At 40.6% G+C, this 25,588-nt stretch overlaps 2 protein-coding genes and 1 long non-coding RNA gene across 5 annotated transcripts; 2 read left to right on the top strand and 1 right to left on the bottom strand.

Annotated features, from left to right (window-relative positions):
• The first annotated feature begins 1,105 nt into the window (after positions 1–1,105).
• LOC104955565 (uncharacterized) lies at positions 1,106–3,189 on the top strand. The gene is made up of 2 exons (XR_799464.1): positions 1,106–1,954; positions 2,473–3,189. It is a non-coding gene; the product is annotated as an uncharacterized lncRNA (long non-coding RNA).
• Positions 3,190–3,289: 100 nt separating this feature from the next.
• Positions 3,290–18,572, bottom strand: LOC104955566 (protein O-GlcNAcase). 2 transcript variants are annotated; one of them, XM_010782916.1, is made up of 17 exons: positions 18,313–18,572; positions 16,414–16,465; positions 13,603–13,700; positions 12,936–13,066; positions 12,670–12,841; positions 12,484–12,582; positions 10,796–11,065; positions 9,644–9,730; positions 9,068–9,498; positions 8,817–8,991; positions 8,604–8,660; positions 8,152–8,237; positions 7,884–7,988; positions 7,446–7,537; positions 7,156–7,345; positions 6,000–6,159; positions 3,290–5,425 (listed from the first exon to the last, which is right to left on the bottom strand). In XM_010782916.1, exons 1-17 carry the CDS (start codon positions 18,350–18,352, stop codon positions 5,289–5,291), a joined length of 2,382 nt encoding a protein of 793 aa, XP_010781218.1. In that variant the 5' UTR covers positions 18,353–18,572; the 3' UTR covers positions 3,290–5,288. The 2 variants fall into 2 exon arrangements, with proteins under 2 accessions (XP_010781218.1, XP_010781219.1); XM_010782917.1 differs by lacking the exon at positions 18,313–18,572 and adding an exon at positions 17,974–17,994.
• A 1,494-nt stretch (positions 18,573–20,066) lies between these two features.
• LOC104955567 (E3 ubiquitin-protein ligase TRIM39-like) lies at positions 20,067–24,438 on the top strand. 2 transcript variants are annotated; one of them, XM_010782918.1, is made up of 9 exons: positions 20,067–20,085; positions 20,388–20,610; positions 21,070–21,642; positions 21,694–21,816; positions 22,225–22,458; positions 22,570–22,717; positions 22,847–22,873; positions 23,380–23,525; positions 23,611–24,438. In XM_010782918.1, the coding sequence occupies exons 2-9, from the start codon at positions 20,476–20,478 to the stop codon at positions 24,040–24,042; spliced, it is 1,818 nt and encodes a 605-aa protein (XP_010781220.1). In that variant the 5' UTR covers positions 20,067–20,085; positions 20,388–20,475; the 3' UTR covers positions 24,043–24,438. The 2 variants fall into 2 exon arrangements, with proteins under 2 accessions (XP_010781220.1, XP_010781221.1); XM_010782919.1 differs by having other exon boundaries at positions 20,068–20,085; positions 21,721–21,816.
• Positions 24,439–25,588: the final 1,150 nt, after the last annotated feature.

The raw sequence follows: 25,588 nt of genomic DNA, 5'->3' as shown, positions 1-25,588 counted from the left end.
TTATTTATTTTACTATACTTACTTGTTTGCCTGTCCTTGTTTGTCTACCCTCCCTCATATTGTAAAGCGTCTTTGAGTCGTGAAAAGCGCTATATAAATAAAATGCATTATTATTATTATTATTAAGTACCATTATTAATTCTCGAAAGATGTGAAATATACATACAGCTCTGGAAAAAATCAAGAGACCCCTCTTTGGTAGCTCTTTCATTGCAGTGTTTGTTGAATTCCCACACCGAAAAATGTTGTCATTACTTTATAGAACAACATTTTATTTTTATTTTACTCAAACTCGTACCTATAAATAGTAAAAACCAGAGGAACTGATAATGCTCTTGATTTATAAATTCGTCAAAATTACTTATTGAAAACATTTAAATTAATTAAAATAGTGTTACTTTGAGGAATCCTGTCCTATTGTTGTGTATTTAATATGCAGTGTATTGCACTTGTGTTTTCTCAGCACCATGGACAGATACTAATCAGATTAAATCATCGTGTTGGTGTCTGTCGGTCGCCCTCCTGTGGCAGAATACTGTTAAGACAATTAAAACAAAAAGATAAAGTCATACATATTGTTTAAATATTCCTGAAACCACAAGAAAGGTTTGACGCATCTGAAGTAGCTATGATTAGAAAATATATCTAGTGTATATATGTATATCTACTAGCTTTCCTGTAAAAAACAGTTTTACTAAAAAAGCTGTTGCCTATATGCTACACATTGAAACGTTGGACAAAAGATAGCAACAGTGTGTGTGTGTGTGTGTGTGTGTGTGTGTGTGAGTGTGTGCTTGTGTGTCACCGCTGGCGATGGCATAGAGATGCGTCCTCCAGTTGAAGGTGAAGAAGAGTCCTCCAACAGCCATGCAGCCCAGAGCTCCATTAAAGCCCGACAGACCCGAGTAGAGAGACTCATGACGCACGGCCATGGATAACCCTGTCTCACACACACACACACACACACACNTCGCAATGTGGCTGCAATGAGGCTGCACCCTCAGCTCACCTGACGATCTGGGGGCTAAAGTGTTGAGGGAGGTGAGTAGGGTGGAGTTGAGGTGGTTGAGCAGATCGTCAGGTGAGCTGAGGGTGCAGCCTCATTGCAGCCACATTGCGATGGCACTGTCTGTGAAACTAGAGAATTGCATACTAAAACATTCACCTTCATCCTTTTCTTATTTTAAATCTCAACATTGTTCATCCAGTCAAACAAGACAAATGTACCTGAGTTCCTAATTGCAGAATACATACAGTTTACATGTGACGCATGTGTGAATGGTATGTTTTTGCAAGTTGATGTAATTAGACTGAGTCCTCACTTATGGCATTAAGACTCCTCTCAGTAAATCATGACCTCAATGCTCTGCTGCTTATCAATAAGATGCTGAGTCATGCCTTCTAAAGAAAGTAAAGGGTTCTAGCCATTAATAACTACAGAAAGTCAAAACATGTTCTTAAAATAAAAATGATCACATGATTTCCAGCCTGCCCATTGTACCATAAAGGGACTTTGTTCCCATACATATTTCCTCTTCACTGTCATGCTATGCCTTAAAGTCTTTGAGTGATTGTGTCTGTCTCAAATGGTTGGAACTGGTTAATCATTGTATCACCAGAAAGCCTGATTTAATTCGGCTATTTAGACCGGGCTTTCCTGTGCCCCTCTGAATTCATGAATACAGACAAACACATTTACAGCTCATCTCAAATTGCAGCTGGAGCACCGTGGACATTAGTGCTGATGGTTTGGCAGGGAGGTGATCTGCTCACATTAGGTCATTTGCTCTTAATTGGAGCTTTCAGTCTGAATCGACAGGGCCAACCTCTGTACCTGCTGCAGCAGACGTCAGAGAGTGAGACTGCAGATATATTTAGCCTAATTTCTTCTCCTCTGCACGCAGCTTTCCTCTCTGCATATGCTGACATCGCTCTGAGTAATCTTTTGGGAACGGTGAGTACACTCAGTTCCAGCCACGTGTGCATAAAGCACTGACACTGAGAGGCCTTCGATATTTCCTTCTTTTTTTTAAAAGCCTAGGAGAACTTATTTGTAGCCTCACATTGAGCTATAGCATGGTTGCAGAACAATGTCAATTGGTGGGAACTACATATACAAAAGAAGGATGAAAACAGCATTAAACTACAAGTGCTCTTTCTTTCTTGGCTAAAAGGCAATTTGTAATATAATGTATTGCTACATTACTTCAAGAACATTTGAGTTTCTAACCAGTGCTTCAACAAATGATTCATTAAGATGAATAAATTAAACAGCAGTTTTATATAGAATAATTGTAATTGAAGTACACCAAATAATTGATATCATTGTAATATTGTAATTTTAAAACCATGTATCTGAATGTATTTGTTATGCATTTGCCTGATATTAAAATACAAAATTATTTAAGAAGGTCTAAGTGGACGTCTGACTCTAGTATAAACTACAAATACTTTCCCTCTCTCATCCCCTAGGTTGGTCTCCCAGCATGCAGTTGGGCAGCTACTATGATAGCCACACTGATGTTGCTGCTCACCGGCAGTTTATCAACGTACCGCATCCCCATGGGTCAGGTGATGTCCCCTGAATACAACTTGCGCTCCCGCAAACAATGGAAAGCTGGGAAAACCGCAGAAGGGGAGAGCACTGATGTGTAACGTATTGTATCAGTACTTAGTACACGATGGATGTATTTCTGGAAGGGTTGGACCAAATATATGCATTTTTATTATAAATGTTACAAATATATATATTTATACAGTATATATGTTCTTAGAAAACATTGCCATTCATCATAGTAACTTCACAATTTGTCCACAAAGTGGCAGTGTTTGTTCAGCAACTAGGTTCTGAAAATGTTTGATAAATATAAACCTCTGTATTGTATTGAAGTTAAACTATTTTTATAAAATATATACAGTATAACAATTCTTTCCAAGTTTTGCTACTTGTGTTATTCCATTATGCCAGTTTTAACTCACCACATTGCATACAAAGCCAAAGAAACAGCCAATTTGAAGGGAAATAAATATTTTAATAGGCATGAAATTAACAAGTCGGTTCAATAAAATCAATCGTTTTTAAGCGTTAATAAAAACACAGACTGAATTCAACAGTAATTGTTTTTTCACCCCTTCATTACGCTGCATAGACACACATAGAACTCCACTGGGACTCAATGTAGGAATAGACGTAAACATGTATCTGAATGCAGGCAGACGGTGAGACAAGTACACGTGATGTTGTTATGAATCAGAAAGAGTGGTGAGCTGTTTAGGCCAAGAAGAAGCCATTATTATTATCATTATTTTTAATGTTATTAATACATTGAAATCTTCTTAAATGAAAAAGTGAAGGTGTTAATTGTGAGACTTTTCACAGTGCTTCATTTTGCCTGTGTAGATGATTATTTCCCCAAAACATCTACATTCCCAAACACACACAAGTCCCCATCAACACACAAAGCATCCACACCAGCCTAATGTAAACAACAAAACAAAATCATATTTAAAGTTTATTAAAAAGATTCTCAAGTGAAGTGACATACTTCAACAATAACGTTTTCTAAGAATGTTCTTTGAATCATGCATTTCTGTCTCAGTGCTTTTCAGGATTTCTTTATCTACATCATTATTGGGTCTTCATTATTTGATCAAGATCTACCTCACAGACAATGGTGATGTAATGAGACGAAACATACAAAAGTGCCTCTCAGTCTGTGATTGATCAAGCATGATAATATTAATAAATTAAAAAAAGGTAGAAATATAAATACGTGCACAAATAGTACTTGTGTCCTTGAAGCTGCTTTACAAAAAATGAACATTCGTAGTTGTATGTACTTTCAGTTGAAGGTTTGATTGTGAGTGCTTTTGTGCTTCTTTAATATGACTGTGTGTTTGTGTGTGTATGCTTGTGTTCGTTATCGGTCAGAATGAAGGCAGTCTATCACAAACACACACTCACCATGCACAAAGTACACATGTATGCACCAGACACACTCACTAGTGATGCATTCTGAAGTTAGGGAAGTATATGATATATCCAATTAACCTCAGGGTTTATGTGTGTGTGTGTGTTTTATTCACAATCTGAACTTTTCTTGTTGTTTTTCTGATGAATGTGAGCCTGCATGCATTTGCTTTTTGGCTGTAAAAGCTCAATAAACATCTTCATTAATGGCGCCATGTAAAAGCCTGTTATTGTTGATGTCAGTATACACGTAATCTTACGTTACAGCCACACAATGTTGAGTTTTTTCATGCATGTAAACATTCATCTATACTAGTCGAGTGTAAACAACAGTGACGCTGTGCCTGGGTCAGTCTGATAGCAGACTCTATCTAACCAACAGGACAGCAGCTAGGAAACAACATCCTGACTATTAAAGAAAAACGCTATCTCTTATGAACAAAGGGAGCGGAGCACCAGATCCACGGCGGCAGCTTAACTTTGGTTTTACAAGAGGGGAGGAGTCCAAATCATCTTGAAGAAGCAGTTAGAAATGGTAAGAAATACCATCACCTTTCTTGCTGGGAGTTACAAACAGTAACTGGTGTGACCAACTACTGGTGTTCATAAGCTTTTAGACCAGAAAAAAAACACCATCGCAACAAAGAAGATATGTTCAATTGTATTGCTCAGTGCGCTAAACAAAGACATTTATAGCTTTTTTCAAGTTTTCCAACAAATGTTCCTAGTCGATAGGTGATTGTTTAAATCATTCAGACATTCCATGCCCTACAATGTAATGAGTGGTTTCTTAGTCAATGGTACACGCTTCCATTCAATTTCAAGAACATGGAGCCAGTAGTTTTACCGACAAACAAACCAATCACTGAGCCAATATCCTGGAGGAGCTAATGATGTGTGCCACAGAGCTGTAGCTGCTGTGATCTGCTGCTCTGCTCCCAGAGTTCTCACACTTGACTAAGTCTTGTAATCCGTAGCCAGGACGTGGAAGATTAGCAATGCTCTGCTGAAGTTTTAAACTCTAAGCTTATTTTTATAGTTTGTAAATCCTTCAAAAATCTCCATTCATCCCCATTACCGCTGCCACACTGACTCCAAGATTGTCCCTTTTTTTTCTTCTCTTGACTTTGAAATACACACCCTTCCTTCTCTATGCTGTACTAAATGCACTGTGTTGTAACATTGTATTGTGTGTAAGTGCCTCTATGTATCAACTGTATGTCTGCAGATCTCTCTCTCTCTGTGTGTGTGTGTGTGTGTGTGTGTGTGTGTGTGTGTGTGTGTGTGTGTGTGTGTGTGTGTGTGTGTGTGTGTGTGTTCAGAGCAGCCTCCCCAGCACCACCCCCTCTCTGCTCCTGGCCTCTCCCCTGAGGATCTCCAGGAAGCCCAGTTTGGTCAAGAACTCCAGCCTCTGACGGTCCGTCGGCTGCACCTCGCAGAACACACCCTGAGAACCTACACACACACAGAAGGAAGAAGCAGGCAGATACATGAAGGTATTTCTCTACATCTGCACACAAAGACTTAACATAACGTACCCCAAGTGATACATATAAAACATTGTACCAGTAAAGACTGAGAATAAAAAGCATAATTGTCTTTATTGTCTCACTTGAGAGCCTATTCTTATAAGCTATCCGCCTGTCTACAGACCAATGCATGAATCTACCGCTAGAATCCCAAAGAAGAAGAAACCCCAATGTTAGTGATATGATAGAGGAAGGATTATAGGTATTATACGATTAAAAGTCATAATGGGCCACAATCAGAAATGCTCTGGTAGGCAGCGATGCAGTGTATATTTCTGGGACTTTTATCGTGAAAGGGAAAGGGTGACCTGAAGGGGGAGAGAATTGCATTATAGCCAATCTAGCCAATCTAAACACTCAGGTGTCATTATTCTAATCAACATAGAACGTAGAATTTTGAAGTATCAAGTGTAAAAATCTTAGGTAAAGCAAAACTGTTAATTTCTATGATTAAAGCAAACACACACACATAGAATGACTGACCCCCTGTCCTGTCTTACCGTTGGCCTTGAGGGCAGTTAGCATGGCGGTGAGCAGAGTCCGGCTGACGCTGACGTCCACCAGCTCCGGCAGGGCGTCCAGGCGCAGCTGAGAGGGGAAGTGAAAGAGGAGGGACTCGGGGTACTCCCCCTGGTCCTCCTCCATCAGCTGGATCAAGTCCTACACAAGGAGAACAGGAACACAGTTCTCACAATGTGATGCTGATGGCAGTTACTTGTTACTTGTTGGTGCTTGTTTGATGAAGGAGGGTAGTGGCAAGAGTACTTCTATGTGTTTCCAACAGCTGCCACTAGATAGTACTAATTTGCAATATTGAATACGATTTCACCTTTTAAAAAGTAATTTGATGGAAATTATCCCTCAACAACAAAATGATTTATCAGACAACAGTGTATATATCTAAATAAATACAAGCAGTATACTCGCACATAAGCTGATATTTGTTGTGTGCAATCTATCTATTTGTTTATCTCAAAAGTATAAAAGACAGGCCATGCTGATGACCTTCGGACACCTGTGGCTGCAGTATGAATCATATTCATCCAAAGTGTGTCTGTCAGTGTGTGCCGTGACGCACAAAGTGGGCAGATAAGTCTTCCACAGATGTCGGGCTGAGTCACCACCGGCTCTGTTTGGCTCTTTGCCTAAATTACTCAACTGTTTTTCACAGTAAACAACAGCAATGCTGTAATCCAATCTCCTTCCATTTTTTGACAAAGAAACTACTAAAGTGCCCAATTTTCACAATTGTGCACTCTGCAAATAGTCCAAAAGTTAGTGTATATTTAAAAGAAAAAAGATGGATGTAACAACTTGCATGTTTTTATTTAAACAAACATGCTGCTTAGTCCATATTTGACTAAGTGTCTTAAATTAATGACTTAGTATCTCAAAAATATGAATAAGTTGAGTCCTGTTTGTGTGTGTATGTACTGTATTTATGTATTTAGTTTAGTTGACCTGTGTGTGCCATCCTCTTATCAGTGGGATGTTTTCTTACTGAGTGATCATCCACATGGTCTAACTGCAGGTATGTCTAAACATGTGTGTGCATAATGTGACCTGTGTGTGTCTGTAACACTCCTGTGCCCTTCAGACCGACAGAAAATGGTTGAAAAAAGGGTGTTTAAGGAATCTCCTCTTCCAAATATTCACCTGTGGGTTGGGGTGTGTGTTGCCCCCTTTAGTTGGGTATTTGTCCCTCATGGCCGGCATCCAGCTGGCCTGGCACCGCTTGGCAAACATGCGGACATCCAAGATGCCCAACACACAGCCACACACACCCAGCTCATCCTCCAGGATGAAGCAGTACTCCGGGGACAACACCAGGCACGGCCCGAGACATCTGTAGAAACGAAGAGACAGAAACACATGTGAGTATCAAATATGGTCAATCTTAAATTGTGCAAAGCAATACAGACTCTTTCTTTCTCTTCACCACACACCTGTCTCCTATCACATCTGGGTGAAGAGCACTGGACTCTTGGACACCCTGAGTCCTCAGGTGGAGTTGGCGCACCATCCGATACAACTCCAACTACACACACAACAACAAATCACTTAATGTTACATCATTTTGAGAGATGGATGTGGTTCTTGTCCCAGACATATGTGTTGACAATGACCCAACAATCTACAGGTGGTTGAATAATCAGTCTCCTTTCATTTGCAATGATTCTCCATAAAAGGATCCTACTTTGGATCTGATAGAAATTCCATAAATCTTCCATGACTTAGTCAGAGTGTATGCATGAGGTAAAATCTTTTTCCTCCCTGCTTTATTTTTCATTCTTTTTTCAGCTTGGGTTTTGAACAAAATATTCCACGACTTTTTACACCTTTTTTATGAATGATCCTGGCGGTATGTGTGAAACTTCTCCTACCTTGTCCTTGCTGTGATAGGGCCTGATGTTATAGAGACGAGAGGTGGGGAAGAGAGGAGGAGGATGAGTGAAGAGTTCACTGCTGCTGCCTATTGGGAGAAGCATCTACACGAACACAAAGAAAAACACAGATGTTAGGCAGTTATAAGATACTTAAAACATATCGTTTATGATTTAAAACATGAACATGCCTCATGCACAATATAAAAACAAGAGGGTTAATTCAAAAAACATATGGGAAATGAAATATAATACAAGCACACCCTACCTGCACCTCCCCAGACACGCCCCCTTTAAACGCCCATGGTTCTGATTCAACTCCCAGTAGGTCCGCCCCTGGGGTTTTCCCACACACTACCACAGACACAAAATAATAGTCAGGTGACATCACGTGCCAATGAAATAATTATACGCAGAAACATGGCACACTTAACTCAGCTTTAAATATTCATGCCAGCATAAAAATGTAATTATTTTTACAACACTGCATCTCCTCAAGAGATGCTGGAATAAACGTTTTTATTCTCATGCCATTAATATTTGAAGCATAACTGTTTGCTTAGTCATCACTGCACCATTATTTGCTATGGCTGAAAAATAATAATTAAATACGGGGTTGAAAAAAATGATTTATGCATCAAATGCTACCTTTACCTATTTCTTTCAGGCAAAGATGGGTTGGACATAATATATGGCTTAATGGTCATCTACTCTACTCACAGTGAAAGCAGTTCTTCCAGGTGCCCAAGGCGGAGCTGTCACTCAACACTCGCCCATCTGAGGGAGAGAGGTGAGTTGGTGGGGTTAGATTATACAGTAGTATAGTAAAGCATATTCATTATTAAAACAAAAATAGAAGAGCATAAAGCAAAAAACATGTAAAACACATGTTATTAAGTATTCCCATAGTTTCCTGCCTCTTTTGATACTCACCCAGCCAGCATATGAAGGCTTTAGCCACCAGAGCTGTGTTCCTCAGGTCCCACACATAGGGGTAAAGGTCATAGAGCACCGCCCTGTTGGCCCCCCCCACCACGCTGCAGTGAAGCTGTGCTATGTCCTCACACAGGGACAAGACCCTAGAGGACCGACCACGCCACTCATCGATCTGAAGACAAAAATACCTTTATTAATCATACACAATTTAAACGTCAACAGGATATTTGCACAGAACACACACTGACCTTCTGAGGCGCTGTCTTCTTGCTGTTGGCACTGACCAGGTGGCAGTTTGCTTTCAGCCAGCTCAGGTCCTGCAGCAGTTTCTGTCCCGACAGGCCGTACTCGTGGGGCAGGTAATAAAGACCCACCAGCAGCCGCACCTGGGACTCACTCAGGAGGCCCTTCCCACCACCAAGCCCCCACCCCTGGGCCTTTTGCCCCCTGCTTCCCCCTGAGGGGGCTCCAGGCCTGGGTCCTTGGGGTTGGTTTGATCTCTTCTTCTCCCCCTCTGTCTCCACCTTGACCTTAGTGGGTGAGGACGGAGGCGAGCTGGAGTTCAGAGGGAAAACAGGAAGCCTGTCCACGAGGGTAGGGGGGCAGTCGGATCGGTCTGGAGTTTTACAGCGAGGTGTTTGAGCAGAGGAACGCTGGTCTGCTCGGCTGCTCTGCCGACCTGAAATCATTCAGAAAAAAGCAGCGTTTGTGGTTAGAATAATGCAGTTAATTTATTGCAGTTTGGTTCAAATCCAATCAAATGTCAACACACACACACATACACATACTGTATACAGGTACATTCCCATATTATGGTTATCTACCTGCTTGTAGTGGTTGGTTGAGTTCCTCCATCCAATCATGTAGTGCAGCAGACAGCGCTCTATCAGGACAGTATTCACACTCTTCATCTAGAATATAAATAACACTGTGTTATTATATATATGAGGATACTTAGTTAGTTATAAAACACTCTTACATTCCTTTGCACTCTGTGATGTTCAATTCATTTCTGTTGGACATGTTTTGTTGGACAAAGCTCCCCATAAATAGCTCTCCTTTATCTGTTCTTGACAATAGAAGAAGATGCACTTCCTCAGAGAACAGCTTATCTTGTGTTTGCTCGTCTGTTGAAGCTACTGTCAGAAATATATTTTAACTTGAGATCCTTCCAACACTAAAAGATGATTTTCACATTTGTTTGCCAACATGCCCGACTTTTCCTGCTGGAGATACTGCAATGTTACGTCATGTCTCTATTTGGTCACTGATCTGTTGGAAATAAGACATAAAACACAACAATTACGTGTTCAATTTAAACTCTGATCCTAACTCTGAATCTCGATCCCTCAGGCTTCAGCCGGCCCGTCATCTCTTGTTTCATCTCCTCCCTTGAAACCCATTTCTCCTGCAGCCTCCCCCCCCCGCCTGGTTTCTCCTCCACAAAGGGACCGTTCTCTCTTCTTATTTTCTCCTTCGTCACACCAAACAATTGTTCCTCCACCACCACCTTTCTTTGCTTGTCTTCAGAACAAGGACACGCTACAGTAGTTTTCTCTCCTACATTTTTTCCTTCCAACTCACTTTCTCTTTCTTTCTTTGGTGGGATTATTGTGTCAGTTTTGCAGTATATGCTAAGGAATATATCTTTTTTGGGTAAATACAAATGCATCTTAGAGCTATCTATTAACTTTTTTCTGTAAATAGATTCACTTGCTGATAAAAAGCTAATTGAGTCATTGTAACTTTATTAGGCAACAGATGGAGCTTCAATTCCTATAAGTTAATTTACTTGTTACGTAACACCAGGCTAAATTGTTTTAGTTGCTAAGCAATGGGACTAACTGCACATGGCTCAGGTCTGGCAGAGACAATATTAGTTTATTAACTTGAGACATCTCCTGTCTCATCGCTGCCCCTTCCTCCTTCTCATTCATCCTTTTCTGCCCCATCCTTCCCTCCAAACATCCCCTCACCTTTCCTCTCCTCCTTTCCAGACCTGTACCAGCTGCCCAGTGAGTGGAGAGGGATGTAGTTGGCTTCAAACTCGCAGTTGGGGTTGAGAAGCAGGCCTCTCAGGTTGCTCCTCAGCTGAGGCTCTCTGCCCTTAAAAGGCCCCAGGAAGAGACGTCTGGAGTCGTAGTCGTTCGCGTGCAGGTTGTCCCAGATGAGGGGGGGGCGCTGGAGGACAGACTCCACCTCAGACAGGCAGTCTACAGACAGCTTCCTGGAGATGACCTTAGTGCCTAGGGGGCCGGGAGTGAGAGGAAAATGTTTAGAAGTGGAAGACAATCTTATTTTTGATTTGATTTATTTCGAACGTGTAAAACAATAATAAAAACATTATAATAATAATGAAATGAAACAAGAGAATAATGATACTGTACAAACTTAAGCTGTATCAAATTGACCAATGATCTACCTAATTACACATCCGAAAAGGGGTGGGAAGAAGTTAACACTTATTTAATCCCACCCGTTCTCCCAAAAACTAAATTACACTGAACAAAAATATAAACGCAACACTTTTGTTTTTGCTCCCATTTTTCATGAGATGAACTCAAAGATCTAAAACATTTTCTACATACACAAAATAACCTTTTCTCTCAAATATTGTTCACAAATCTGAAAAAATCTGTGATAGTGAGCACTTCTCCTTTGCCGAGATAATCCATCCCACCTCACAGGTGGGGCATATCAAGATGCTGATTAGACAGCATGATTATTGCACAGGTGTGCTTTAAGCTGGCCACAATAAAAGGCCACTCTGAAACGTGCAGTTTTGCTTTATTGGGGGGGTCTGGGGGGTCCGAAAACCAGTCAGTATCTGGTGTGAGGGTTAGGATTAGGGTTAGGGTTAGGGTTAGGGTAATGTTGTGAATCGAGTGGCCTGTGTTCATCGTCCATAACATACGCCTGCCCATACCATAACCCCACCACCACCATGGGCCACTCGATTCACAACATTACCCTNTAACCCTAATCCTAACCCTCACACCAGATACTGACTGGTTTTCGGACCCCCCCAGACCCCCCCAATAAAGCAAAAATGCACGTTTCAGAGTGGCCTTTTATTGTGGCCAACCTAAGGCACACCTGTGCAATAATCATGCTGTCTAATCAGCATCTTGATATGCCACACCTGTGAGGTGGGATGGATTATCTCGGCAAAGGAGAAGTGCTCACTATCACAGATTTTTTCAGATTTGTGAACAATATTTGAGAGAAATGGTTATGTTGTGTATGTAGAAAATGTTTTAGATCTTTGAGTTCATCTCATGAAAAATGGGAGCAAAAACAAAAGTGTTGCGTTTATATTTTTGTTCAGTGTATTAACATTTTCTTTTAACAAAATATACATCTAAATGTATGTCTACATACAATATACATTAACAATTATAAATAGATGATATCATTATTACTACAATATATATATTTTATTATTTTACGTTGTATGTCATATTTGATAAGACAAATATAAAAGACTATCTTCTTCCATCCACCATCCAAAATACATTTGTCATTCAAAAAAAACAACAAAACAAAAACAACAAATAAATAAATAAACAAATACATAAAAGAGGCAATAAAAGATAAAATAACAAACCAAATAAATAAATAAACCGTAAAGACCCAGTTATTATAGATGTATGTTTTGTCTCACCCGTCCATATCACTGTTATGTCCGGCAGCAGGTCCTCTCCCACAGTCTGCAGGTAGGGAGACTTTGATACACTGGGAGAACACAGAGAACCGCAGTACTCTGCAGGGACAGAGAAACAGAGGTAGGATCAGATTTGACAGGTTTCTGTACATACTTTAAACTTGAGCTCACGTGCATCGCTCCTACCTGTGGGGCAGAATAGGAAGACGGGTGGTTCCCCCAGGAAGCGATAGATCTCATTGGTTATAGTGACCTGAGCATGAGCAAAGGAAGAGAAGGCCTCGCTGTCAGCCTGACACAAGGAATGGTCGATGTCATCAAACAGGATGGCAAAAGCCTGGCAACCCAGGTCTGATACCTTCAGAGAGAGGGGGAAAGAAACAGGGTCACATCATATAAAAGTTGCATTTCGTAGAGTAGTATGTATTCTCTGGATTTGTCACATTACATACCTGTCTCAGCTTGCGTTTGAGCAGTGTCAGGTCACAGGAAGAAGAGAAGACGATGTCCTGACCAGGGGAGAGGGCGTAAACAAACGTTACGCCTCTCGACTGGGCCTCCTTTATGAGAATACGCAACTGACCTGAGAGCAGGAGAGGGACAGAGGAGAGAAATCTTGAATTGGACATTTGAGACGAATCAACACACAGTGACCAGAGTTTAAACTTTGCTTTAACTTTGACAACAGGATCTGAGAATAGTAACTAGACCCTCACGCCAAATGTAATGTTTATTATCTGTAAGAGAATTCAGCTTACTCTAAAGTACTACGTTCCACACCAAAGCCTCACAGTCTTCCAGAGTACAATAAGAAAATGATATAATCGGCAACATTAAAGCTGTTAATACCTTTAGGACTTTAATGAAAAATATATCCATAGTGATTCACTACCCTGTTTGCAGAGATAATGTCCTAAGGCAGTTCTGGTGCAGATCCAGGGCTCCAAATATGTGTATTTGTGCATAACTTTTAAAATAGCGTGCAACAAAGAAAATGTGGTGAGAATAAGTGAATGTATCTTCCTCTGCAATTCAGTCAGGTCCAGATCCGAAATCCAACATGGACTGCTGCAAAATGTCATTTTCCAGACGATAGCAGAATGAATGGGATGCTCTTACCCTCCTCCTCGTGAGAGTAGACTTCCCTCCACAGTAGTCTGTGTTTGAGGTCATCCTTTGGGCCGTACAGGTAGGTGTTCAACCCCCAACTCTGCATCCTGGCACAGAAACACAAACAAAGGAAGGAGGAAACATGTTACTGACGGGTGAGCTGTAGCCGTTTCATTGATACATCTGTACTATTGATTGTTGCTTTTCACTTCGACCACTGAAAATGTTTTTTGTTTCATTCACAGTCAGAAGTCCAACATCCTGTCTATGAAATGTTCTCAAGAATTGTGTAGTCATTCTGAAAATGACTTTTAAAATGTTAAAAAAGATTGAACCACTTTGTTTTTGGAATTGTCCTATATATTTGTATCCATAATTTCCTCAGTTTGAAGCCTCTGCTCTGTCATGTACCGTATGATCCCTGGAGACAAGGACAGAAGAAAATAGATCTACTGTATTGATCGTTGGGCTGACTTTGTTACAGGAAATGATCTCCTGAATTATAGATAGAGCATAGTACTGGGATCGAAACAAAAGCTGCATCGCACACACAACAACATGAATATTTCTCTGGACCAGCTCCCATCATCCCTGTCATTGGTGGGTGGAATATGTTCTCACTCCTCCCCACTTCATTTCCTGGACAGATGGTCGGTAAGTCGCCTCCACAAAGCTGCAACCTACCTCCTTCAAACACACAATCACACACATGCATACACACACTTCCATACTGTACACCCAGGCCCAGCTTTAATCTGCCAAACTTATGCAACACTCTCTGTTTGAATTGTGCCTGCACCCCGCACTTAAATCTAAAAAGAGCCGATCTATAAATAAACTTGGAGCCCACACAGAAAGAAAGAAAGTCAAATTCATCCTGATGACAAAGCCAATATAATGTTATATTTTTGTTACAGTATTATTCAGTTTATCATAACAACAACAAAAGAGTGTGCTGTAATGATTTGGTTTGCAGAGGGAACATCTTATCTCTGGGGATGTAGTCCGCTGTCACTATTGGTTGTTGAACTACAGTTCCCAGCAGGGATTTATGTTGTTAAACTAGTTTTTCAGATCAGTGTGGCATCAACAATTCATTGGTTCCCTACTTCACAAGTATGCACGAGAGTACTTTATGTAAATGCAAATGCAATGGGAATACCACGGCTCTTGTTGGAATGCAATTAGCATTTTCATAAACAATTCATCCAAAAGTATTTCCTACAGTAGATTTTTGTAATAAATGTTTTGTCTATACAATGTTGAGACTTGTCCATCCCAGTGTATTTGTTTGAATAGTTCCAAGTCTTTAAAAAATCAGTAGACCTACATTAAATAAATGCGGCATTTAAACTGAATTTTTTGACAATTTTGCAAGACAACTCTTTAACAATGAATCAATTATTAAAATACTTAGCGATTAATTTTCTGTCTATATTGACAAATCTATTAGTTAACCAATTGTTGCAGCTATACATCCTTCATCAGTCCATAAGTCCATATTTAACACACTCCCATTATCAGTGTGTTCTACTTGACTTTGAATGGTGTACTGATGCCTTGAATAGCAATTTGATTGTTTTGAGTGTAGTATTCTACAGCAGCTCACTGTTGAATCACTGCAAGCTGATTACTGCTGAAAGAGTGTGTGAGTCTTTGTGACTTGATGAAACTGTGGCGGTCTCAATAAGGAGCTGCCTGTGTTTTGTTCAGTCACGATTCAAAGTGACAAATGTTGCGTGGATGCTGTTTGTATCTGTTTTAAATTGCTTTTGTTTGTAATTTCTATGTTGTTCTGCAGAGGAGAGCCTATTGTGGCACTTCACTGGTATCACTCCACACAAACAGGGTGCTTGGGCTGAGCGGCTCCCTGGTGTGAAGGTCTCTGCACGGAACAATATGTGGTTGCTAAATATAGAGCCAAAGGCACCACAAATATTCCCTGCAGTAAAGGACATAAACATTCTATATTAGTATTATATCTTTCCAATCTATGACAATATGCTGGAAAACTATTTTCTAACCATTCATTCATCCTTCTTTACATGGTCTTAACTAAGAGTTTCCTTAGCAGTCAATCGGTAGGTTTTATTGTTAGACCCATGCTCATCAAAACTTTAACACTATTTAACTCTAACATTATGGATGAATTTGTCAAATTTGCTGTACTATATAGAATTTTGCCCGATAAATGATATAAACCTTTAGACATGAGGCAGTGTTAAAGGATCACCAACGAGATTCCTCTTGAGGGGAACATGAATGTGTGAGAATGTATCACAAATGCTAACATGTTGTCATCACCAGAGGAAAGGCCAGGGGAACATAAATGTCTTTAGGAGTCATCATCAGGGAGTGTCTATTATGTAATTGAAGTCCATTCAGTAGTTGAGATATTTCAGTTTGAATCAAAGTGGTGGATGGACTGACTGCCGTCCCTGCAGCCACACTGCTAGCTCAGCTGAATAATATCTATATAACCAAATGATCTGCATCCCCTCTTTGATCCTCTTCCAACAAAACAAACAGCAGTGTGCCCCCCCCCTCTCCCCCTCCTGTCACCCATGGCCTGACGATGAGTCTGCCCTTTGCCACAGAGTCATTCTGCGTCAGTGGTTTCTCTCAGGTCTGCCTGGCATGATGTAGAGGCGTGCAACTGGATTCCGCCCACAGGCGTCAGGTCAGTAGCACCTGAGCTCACACTATTCATGTGAAGATCAAACAACTCCCCTCTGACGTGGTGAATAACTAACTGTGATTCTGAGTAATACAGAACATGCAGGTTCATTACAGTTGACATTCTGCTTTAATGAGACTCACCATTGGAAGAGAACCTTCCTCTGATCCATAGTCCAAGGCCTCCCATAGAAACCTAGAGAAAAAATAGAGGTCATGAATGTCAATATATATTTGCTGCAAGAATTAAAAAGCAAGCTCAGCTAAACATCTAAAACACATGTCTTTCCTCTTACCAATCCATGTAGACCATTTTGGTGTGAATGTAAGAGATATGGGGATGGAGCTAGATTCTACTTTGCTTATGAGAACAAAAAAACACATTTGAAAACTCAATAGCAATCGCTCATGACCGGGTTACTCAAGATCTTGTTGTGAGCAGTTTCATATTTTGTTCCAAGTTCTTTGCAATGACACACACTGAGCAGTTATCAGCTGGTCGACACCGCTTCAGTCCTGAATGTATGGAACATATACCAAGTAAGTTCCTCCAGTGCTTTCTTTGGTCACATCCTCTCTGTGTTTGGCAGAGGCATAATTCATCACCAGCTACACTCTCCATCACATTTTCTATTTTTAGAAATGGGAGCGTCTCCAGTGTCCCTCTCCCAGCGTTGTGTTTTTTATAAGACTGCATGTATTTAACTGTGCACAGAAAGTGGGTCATAGTAGGAAATAAATCCTATCCACCGACATGTCTCCTGTGTCCTGCAGACTGCTCCCCATTAATACAAAAAGCCAGCAGACCTGATAATTAACTCTGTTGGATGCCACCACGAGGGACTGAGAAACAAAGGTGTGCAGGACTACAGGAATAAGTAATAAGGTGTGTGTGTTTCCTCGAGCGTGTCCTTGATCAATGCAATTTGAATTTCCAAATAAACAAATCCCAGCAGGCTGTGTGAAACTGGATTAGCAGAGATTGGTAGAATTAGCAATTTGAGTCTTTGGGGAGTTGTGTGAATAAAACATATAATCATCAATAATTGTTTAAGTCATGTTAAACAAACAACAATGCCAACAATTGCTGGTTTCACCTTCTTGAACTTAGTATGGTATCATTACACACCTATAAATAGTAAGACATTTTAACCTTGAGTATACTTTAATAAATGTGCATTCTTATGACGACTCATAAATGACAAAGAGAAATCATGAACAGATAAGTATCACAAATGTATCACCTTTTCAGGATTCTGGATAACTATCATTTAGATGTTTTAGCCAAAAAGCAATGTTCATGTTTTACTTTCAGGGTATATACTTACAGCATGTCATTAGATACATTTTTGCAGCATAAATTCATCATTTTGTGCAGTGGTTGTGAGGTAAGAAGGGACAGGTGTTACAACAAACATCCGTCTCTTTTGCAATAATCATTCATTTCTTACTTTCCAGATCAATTTTTATTAATGTTATTAACATCAACAAGGTCAGTGTTGTTGTTATTCCTTCCTTAACATTATTATGTCCATATATTCGCATTTGTTTGATTGATGCTCTGAAATGGACCTCTTCTTCATTGTTTTCTTTCATTGTCTCACTGTCAGCTTGTGGCACACCATCTCCATCATCACAACTAAAGTCATTTCATCCCAACAAAATCATCCCAGTCATTATTATAATCTCAATGATCATCTTCACCTTCACTAGTATTGCATCATTCATCTTCATTAACACCTGCCATTAATCCAGAGTGATTTCTCTCCTCAGGCTGCAGCCCAGGAACCAGACATTACTGAATCCTTTTCCCTCCGCCTGCTCTTTGATCTCCACTTCGCGCCTGGCTGATCTCCACCACATCATCTCATAACGACCATTACATCCACATATTATTACAACTGCGCCCCCTTCTCCTTCAGTAAGGGACAAAACAATCCTAAAATGTAGGTCAAACGGTGGTCTATTCAAATGCATGTCCCCAAGGTAATAAAACAGAATCACATGATCTGACAGGTCAGTGATGAAGTCGGCCGCTCCTACCTTCCACCACCCCACAAAGAAACTGCTTCTTCTCCTCCATGCTGCCCTCCGCCTCGCTGCCTCCCTCCGCTTCCAGTCGGCCCCTAAAGAGCGAGGGAGGACGAGATGCTCTCCCCCTCTGTGAGCTTAGATATCGGGGATATACTTCATGCTTCTCCTTGATATGCCTCCCTCTCTCCCCTCTCCTCTCCTCCTCTCTACAACGCTGGTGTTCGCGTGCTGCGTTCAGGTGCTCAGTGGAAGATCCTGCTTTCTAGTACATGACAAAAGCAACCTTTTGCAAACAAATCGTTTTTGGTGCATGTATGTATTTAGTAGAATTATAATAGACTATCATACGTTATGCTGAGGAGGCATATGGTTTAAATGTATTTATTGATTGTTGATGTATTGTTAAACATTACATTATTACATTGTTGTGAATATTACATTATATTTATTTATTTTATATATAAGAAGTCCCTTTCTTATTAATTAATTACACCTTTACTTTTCAATTAGCCAGCTGAACACAAAAAAAACAAGACAAAACCAAACCCGCAGCCTACATGGTCAAAGTAAATTATAAACACGTCCAGCACAGCAACATTAGCCTCCTGTTGAACATGTTTTTCTCGCTACCTGACCAAATGTAAGTCTACTTTTCAACTTGCTCTTCACGAACTCTGAAAACACGTTCCTGGTTCCTACTAAGCATACGCTAGCTAACGCTTGGTAGCTTAGGTGCTAAATGTCTATTAGCTACAGAATGGTTCAAGTAGTGTGGCTACTGTCTAGGTTACGTAAACCATTAGACATTTAATTTCGTTAATTATTTTTCACAATACAACATTAGTAAATTATATAGTTAAAGGTTACATATTTGTAACATATTTAAAAATGGCATTCAAAATAAAAAGGGGAAAATAGGCTGTCAACATACATTTGACAGATAAACCCCACATGGTATTCCCTAACACGTTCAACATACATCCAATTAGTTTCAAACATACAGAAACTAAATATTTATGAAATACATTTGTTTAGCTCTGGTTGGGGTCTCTGACCAAAGTTTTTTTCAACAAACTAACGCTACTTCTTGTTCCAATTTCTTCACTGTTACAGCTGTTTTTCCACCAAAACTTTATAAAACATCTGACCTTCTTACTTGTATGTAGGATACCATTTGTTTCTGTGTTTTCTTTCGTAATTCAGATTTTTCGAGTAGCCATGAAGGCAGCATTTGCTTCCAGTCTCCAGTCCGCACATGCGCAGTGCCTTCCTGTAAGAGGACCCAGGTGTGTGTGTTCACCATTCATGCTGTGAAAGTGTGGAAGTTAATGTATAATCCCACTCCATGGGCATTTTTTAGAGCCTTGTTTTTATATATTTGAATAAATAATACTTTCTGTCCTTTGCATGATTATATTTTAAGTAACACTTTGTACACACTGCAGCACAATTACAATAGAACAGATGTGTTTGTTTAGTGAATTTTTTAGGCATGTTCTACATATACATAACACTCTAACATTTGTTACAGTCTTGAATAGTGTGCTTTATACATTATTTTCACAATTAAAGTCCACCAATCTCTCAATTTTAGATGTGAGTTTATAAATATTGCATTTGTTTCTTCCTGATAATCTTGTGAATTGAGAATTATTAGGCTGCTGTATAAATCTGATATGGAGCACCCACTGCTGGAATTAAAGAACATTACAGTAGAAGGTCCTGGTCGTCATGGGTCAGTTCCTCACCACAGAGAAGTGCTTCAGCAACCAAACAAACGGGGTTAGTACAACCAGAGGCAGCATCAAATAAATTCGGACATCTTTACAACTTCACCTCCTTCACTGCATGTATAGCTGTCTCAGAAGTAGAGATTCATCCCAAAACAAACCAACTTTAGTCAGCATCTTCACTGCAATAGTAACTTTATCCCTGCTGAGACATTTGTTTTAGCTTTTGGAAAGTTTTTGACATTACATTTGTGTGATAGTGTGTGGGAATAGACATAGTATGTTTCAGTCATTTTGACAGCCTCAGAATGAGCTCTATTTAATTACCTCCTTTGTTGTTGCTCTGTTCAAGAGAAATACACCACTATTATGTTATACAAAGCAGAGAGATTCTACACAATGCCAACCCAACAAGGCTTTGCTCTGCCTACCCTGGAACAACATGGTGGTTGAAAAGCTGTGGAGGGAGAGTTTCCCAGAGGGAGTGGTAACAGAAACTGGGAGGACTTTGGCTTCACTGCAGTGCCAGTGTTTGCCTTCACTACCTCAGAGGTCATGTTTCACATTCAACAACGAGGTAAGTCCCTGACAAAATCACAGATGGGCATGCGTTAGTATTTTGATTAAACAAATACAATAGATTCAATCATGTTGTTGTCTTGTGCCAGGCAGGTTAAATGGAATATTAGAGGAACTAATGTGATGAATGTTTGGATGTTAATTCATGTTTTAAATCAATGTTTTAGCCTTTACAGTGATTTCCCGAGTGCGAGTGAGTCATGTGACCGTGCAGCTGGACTTTGGATAGAGGCAACCTTTAATAGTTTAAAGTTAATGATAAGTGTAGCTAGCTGCAATAAAAGTACTTAAGGTCTGCAATAAACACAACTAAGAAAACAGGAACTGAGTCTGTGGCTTGTTTTGTAAATGTCTCTGTGTTTGTCAATGCTAGCAATTTCCCCTGTAAGTTAGAAGGTCAATTATTAATGTATTACTTGTTAATGAGTGAACACCAATCTTCTTTTTTCCCTCTGAGGTCATGGCCACTCCCAGCGTTCTCCTGTCAGAGGTGCAGTTCCAGTGTTGGATCTGTCAGGATGTATTCTCTGATCCCGTCTCCATCCCCTGCGGCCACAGCTTCTGCTTCACCTGCATCACATCGCACTGGGACCGCAGCCCTGCAGTCAGCTGTCCCAAATGTCAGGCAGTCTTTGAGCGCCGCCCAGAGATCTGCGAAAACTCCTTCGCCAAGGAGATGTCCGAGCAGATCCGAGCCAGAAGGCAGAATGGCGTGATGACACTGATAGAGAAATTCATATGTTGTGATGTGTGTGTGGGAAAGCAAACAAAGGCCATGAAGTCCTGCCTGGTGTGTCTGACCTCGTATTGTGAGAGTCACCTGGAGCCTCACCGGAGAGTTTCCACCTTGAAGACTCACAAGCTGATTGAACCCGTGGCAACGCTGGAGAACCGGATGTGTAAGAAGCACCAGAGGCTCCTGGAGCTGTTCTGCAGAAGCGATCAGAGGTGTGTGTGCGTCCTCTGCACCGAGACGGATCACCGCTGTCACGACACCGTCCCAGTGGAGCGGGAGAGTCAGGGGAAGAAGGTGAGGTCCTCATCATTGTGCTATCCCATCAAATACCACAGCAGCCTTCAGTTTTGGGTTATGTTCCTCTTTGTTCAGGCTCAGATGAGAAGCATCGAAGCTGATGTTCAGCAGAAGATCCAGGAGAGAGTGCAGAAAGTGGAGGAGATCAAACACTCTGTGGAGCTGAGCAAAGTAAGTTCACATAAGAGCATAAAACTGCCTTTTTGGATGTGTCCTGTAGGAAAGATGGGCCATTTTAGCAGCAATTAAAACACTTTAAGAATATATGCAAACACAAAATATGTCCTTTTACTAGGACATTAATTACTAAATAAAAACACAGAGCCCAAAGTGCTTCCAACAGCGAGATTAAACAAGAGGACAAATAATACCAGACAATAATAGGAACAAATTAGCAAGACTAGAAATAACAACAATAAAAAGCTGATAAACATTGATTAACATATATCAAAGACTCAAACATTATTCCAAATTAAAAGCCCAATAAAAAATGCATGTCACCATTCTGAGTTCCATAGGAGAACAAATGTTAAAGAGGGCTCTATACATTTTCCTCTTTTAATGACTTAATATCTTCAGGAAAACTTGAGGAGGGACATTCTGTTGAGCATGGAGGTTTACTCCACCCTGCTCCGTTCTCTGGAGCGTGGTCAGGAGGAGCTGCTGGAGACGCTCCAGAGGAAGCAGGCAGCGGCGGAGCAGAGGGCAGAGAGGCTCCTCACAGAGCTGCAGATGGAGATCACACAGCTGGAGAGGAAGAGGAGCGAGGTGGAGCAGATTTCTCACAGTGAGGACCACCTACACATCCTGCAGGTTAGGAGTTACACCGGGAGATATCCACAGTAAAAAAAAAAATGCTAGTTTGTAGAATGTTGTTCTTCTCTCTTTATTCCCATTCTCTCTTATTTGATTTCATTGTGACAGAGGTTTCCAGCTCTGAGTTCGCCTACGTCTTTTAAAGCCTGCTCTGACATCGTTGTCCATTCACACACATGTTTGGGGACTGTGAGGAGAGCGGCGGCTGACATTGAACTGCAGCTTCAGTCCGCTCTGAAAAAGCTTTCCTTTCAAGGTATACTTTTTAAATAACAATTTGTTGTCAGCATCACAACATTATGCAAATTAACAGCCACTTACATTTAATCTCATGATCACAGATTTGTTGTATAAACAATATTTATATGTTGTTTTTAACTTACAGAGCATGAGAAGATGCAGCAGTATGCAGGTACAGTTGGACCGTAAAACAATGTCTTCACTGTTCTCACTCCCTCTTTTGTCCTGTTTCTCAACCGTCAAACTATCATGGACATTCAAGCACTCCTTACATTCTGTATCAATGAGAATAATGTCAAAATCCCACAGAAAAGGACAGTCAATCTTGAGGAATTTAAGATTTTCACTGGATTCATTTATTCATTATTTCTACAATTCCAATCACAAGTTCCCAGAGGTCAAGGTGACATCTCATGTTGCTTATTTTGTCCTACAGTTTCTGATTTGTTTTGGTAATCATTTGCCTGATACACAACTAAAGCTAGTTAATTTCCCCACAATCAACTACTTTCTCATTGACTAATTTATTCTGCTTTAATTGGGTTTATTTCCATGACCAATACAACTCTAAATCCTCTGTGAAAATGTGTCAAACGGTCCTGCGCATCATGAAAATGCATGCCATATGATAAGGGGGAAGTAAAAACTCCATATTAACAAACTCTGTCTGTCTCCTAGTTGATGTTCTTCTGGATCCCAGGACAGCCAACCCGTGGCTGCTTCTGTCAAAGGACGGGAGACAGATCTGGGATGGAGATGTTGAACAGAACCTGGAGGACACACCGGAGCGTTTCGACACGGCGCCATGTGTCCTCGCCGCCAGGGTAAATAAAGATTTGTGTGTTGTGTAGGGATGTTTCTGCTTCATTCTGAACAGTCCTGGTGACCCGAGCGCCTGTTTCTATGCAGGGTTTCTCCACAGGGAGGCACTACTGGGAGGTAGAAGTGGGGGACAAGACAGCGTGGGACTTGGGGGTGGCCCGACAGTCGGTCAGCAGGAAGGGGCTGGTCACCCTGAGCCCAGAGGACGGGTACTGGACCATCTGTCTGAGGAAGGGCAGTGAGTACCGGGCGTGTGCGGGACAGGCGGAGCTGCTGAGTCTCTCCCAGAGGCCGCAGGTGGTGGGGGTGTTTCTGGATCACGAGGAGGGGACTGTGTCCTTCTATGATGCAGAGGCCAAGTCACACATCTATTCCTTCACACAGTTCCAGTTCACAGAGGCCATGTTTCCCTTTTTGAACCCTGACATGTGTGACAGCGGCAGCAACAAATCTCCACTCACCATCCGCCCTGTCCATGCATTCAATGGAGCGGGGGAATTAGATGTCATGACAATATGATGTGAATGTGTGTTCAGTGTTTATATGGTATTTTATTTAAGCAGCCCTATTTGACTAAGCTTCCCCTCTGTAGGATAATTATGATGTTGTAATTTTGCTTTTATTGTAGCGTAACGAGTAGTCCATCATTTGGAACATATCTTCCAAACTTTATTCGTTTTCATCTTGATGTATGCCTAGAAACTACTTGTCCCTAAAGGATAAACGAAGCAATTTTTTTTAATTAAAATTGAGTTTATAAAATGTCTTTAATGTATTTAGATTTCAAAACTTGACAGAGCACTTTTCCCCAAAAATATGATACATTTACAGGTGGGGATTTGAGATGTAGGCGGATGGCATTGTACTGAAAAAAAGACATGGGCTTTATGTTAATTCAAACGAACATGATAAAAAGTTTTTTATTTGTATTTAATTTTTTTATTTCTACCTATTTAAACATTTAAAAATCTATTTGTGGTTTGTGAAATTGTGTAAATTGTACACCAATCTTGTTGGGGACACCATAAACTGCATATTTATACCACTCCTCCTCCCTTTTCTTTTCCCTTTGCTCGATTAAAAAGTAACACACACACACAGATCTTAGATCTGCCTCACTACAATAATAACCTTCCTCAGTTAATTAGGGCTGACCACAAACTGACTTCAGACCACGTTTAAGAAAGACAGTTGCTAATCAGATTAGCACAGAGATGGGATTAGCCTGGAGGCAGATGGAGCGCTGAGGCACACTTCAGCCTTGAGTTGCGTGGAGGTATTATACACGTTTAGAGTACTGTACACTCTCAGGTATGTCACTGAACTAAATGCATGCACACACAGTGATTGTAAATTCTTAGTCTAAACCTTGTGAATTCCTGAAAGAATGTAGAAGTAAGGAAATCTGTATATCTGTGAAGAAAGAGCTCAACGGGGGTTGGGGAAGGAGGAAGGGATGAAGATGGATTAAAACTCAAATCATTCAAGCACAGGGCGGAGACATGTAGAGAGCCTACGCAAACACCAGAGTAAAGCAGGAACACTACACGTTTCTTTACCAGATGTAAAACCTCTTTGATGACCAGCAGACGAGGGTAAGTACAATATGTTGTTGTTATAGTTTTTAATGTTGATGTCTGGAGGAGGGAATACAAACTACCTGTAAGATCTCAATGTGGAGCAATGCAGACCTTTAAACAGCAAATGCATGAAGGAATCGCTTCATTTGGCTTTTAACTTCATTAAAAGTGATGCTATTACTGTTGGCGATGAAGTCCTCTCTGGGGAGACCTTCTCTTCCTACCTTTTTCCATTAACTGGGTTAAAACTATATCTCTGTTTGTGTGTATCGTAAAGCTCTTGCCTGGATCTTGTCTAGCCCCACTGTGCTAGGTAAACAAGGGAATAATGGTTTTAAAGCTCTAAAGGCACTACCTTGAATTACACTTTAGGTTTCTCTGTTTTGCTGCCGTTACAACCCTATATATATACTGTATATATAAAACATATATATATATATATATATATATATATATATATTAATCAACCCCAGTTTGTTAATTCA

The sequence above is a fragment of the Notothenia coriiceps genome, unplaced genomic scaffold (assembly GCF_000735185.1).
Source record: "Notothenia coriiceps isolate Sejong01 unplaced genomic scaffold, NC01 NC01_scaffold00024668, whole genome shotgun sequence".
NCBI classification, from domain to species: Eukaryota; Metazoa; Chordata; class Actinopteri; order Perciformes; family Nototheniidae; genus Notothenia; species Notothenia coriiceps.
This window is presented reverse-complemented; position numbering and strand designations above follow the sequence as displayed.

Bases quoted from the DNA above. Each gene is read 5' to 3' on its own strand.
- LOC104955566 (XM_010782916.1), bottom strand. From the start codon at position 18,352: ATGGAGGAGAAGAAGCAGTTTCTTTGTGGGGTGGTGGAAG. The intron at 9,731-10,795 runs GTGAGGGGATGT...TTTATATTCTAG, and splicing joins TGGAAAGGAGGAGAGGAAAG to ATGAAGAGTGTGAATACTGT. The intron at 8,661-8,816 runs GTGAGTATCAAA...TCTCTCCCTCAG, and splicing joins AGCCTTCATATGCTGGCTGG to ATGGGCGAGTGTTGAGTGAC.
- LOC104955567 (XM_010782918.1), top strand. From the start codon at position 20,476: ATGGTGGTTGAAAAGCTGTGGAGGGAGAGTTTCCCAGAGGGAGTGGTA. The intron at 20,611-21,069 runs GTAAGTCCCTGA...TTTCCCTCTGAG, and splicing joins GTTTCACATTCAACAACGAG to GTCATGGCCACTCCCAGCGT. The intron at 23,526-23,610 runs GTAAATAAAGAT...GTTTCTATGCAG, and splicing joins CATGTGTCCTCGCCGCCAGG to GGTTTCTCCACAGGGAGGCA.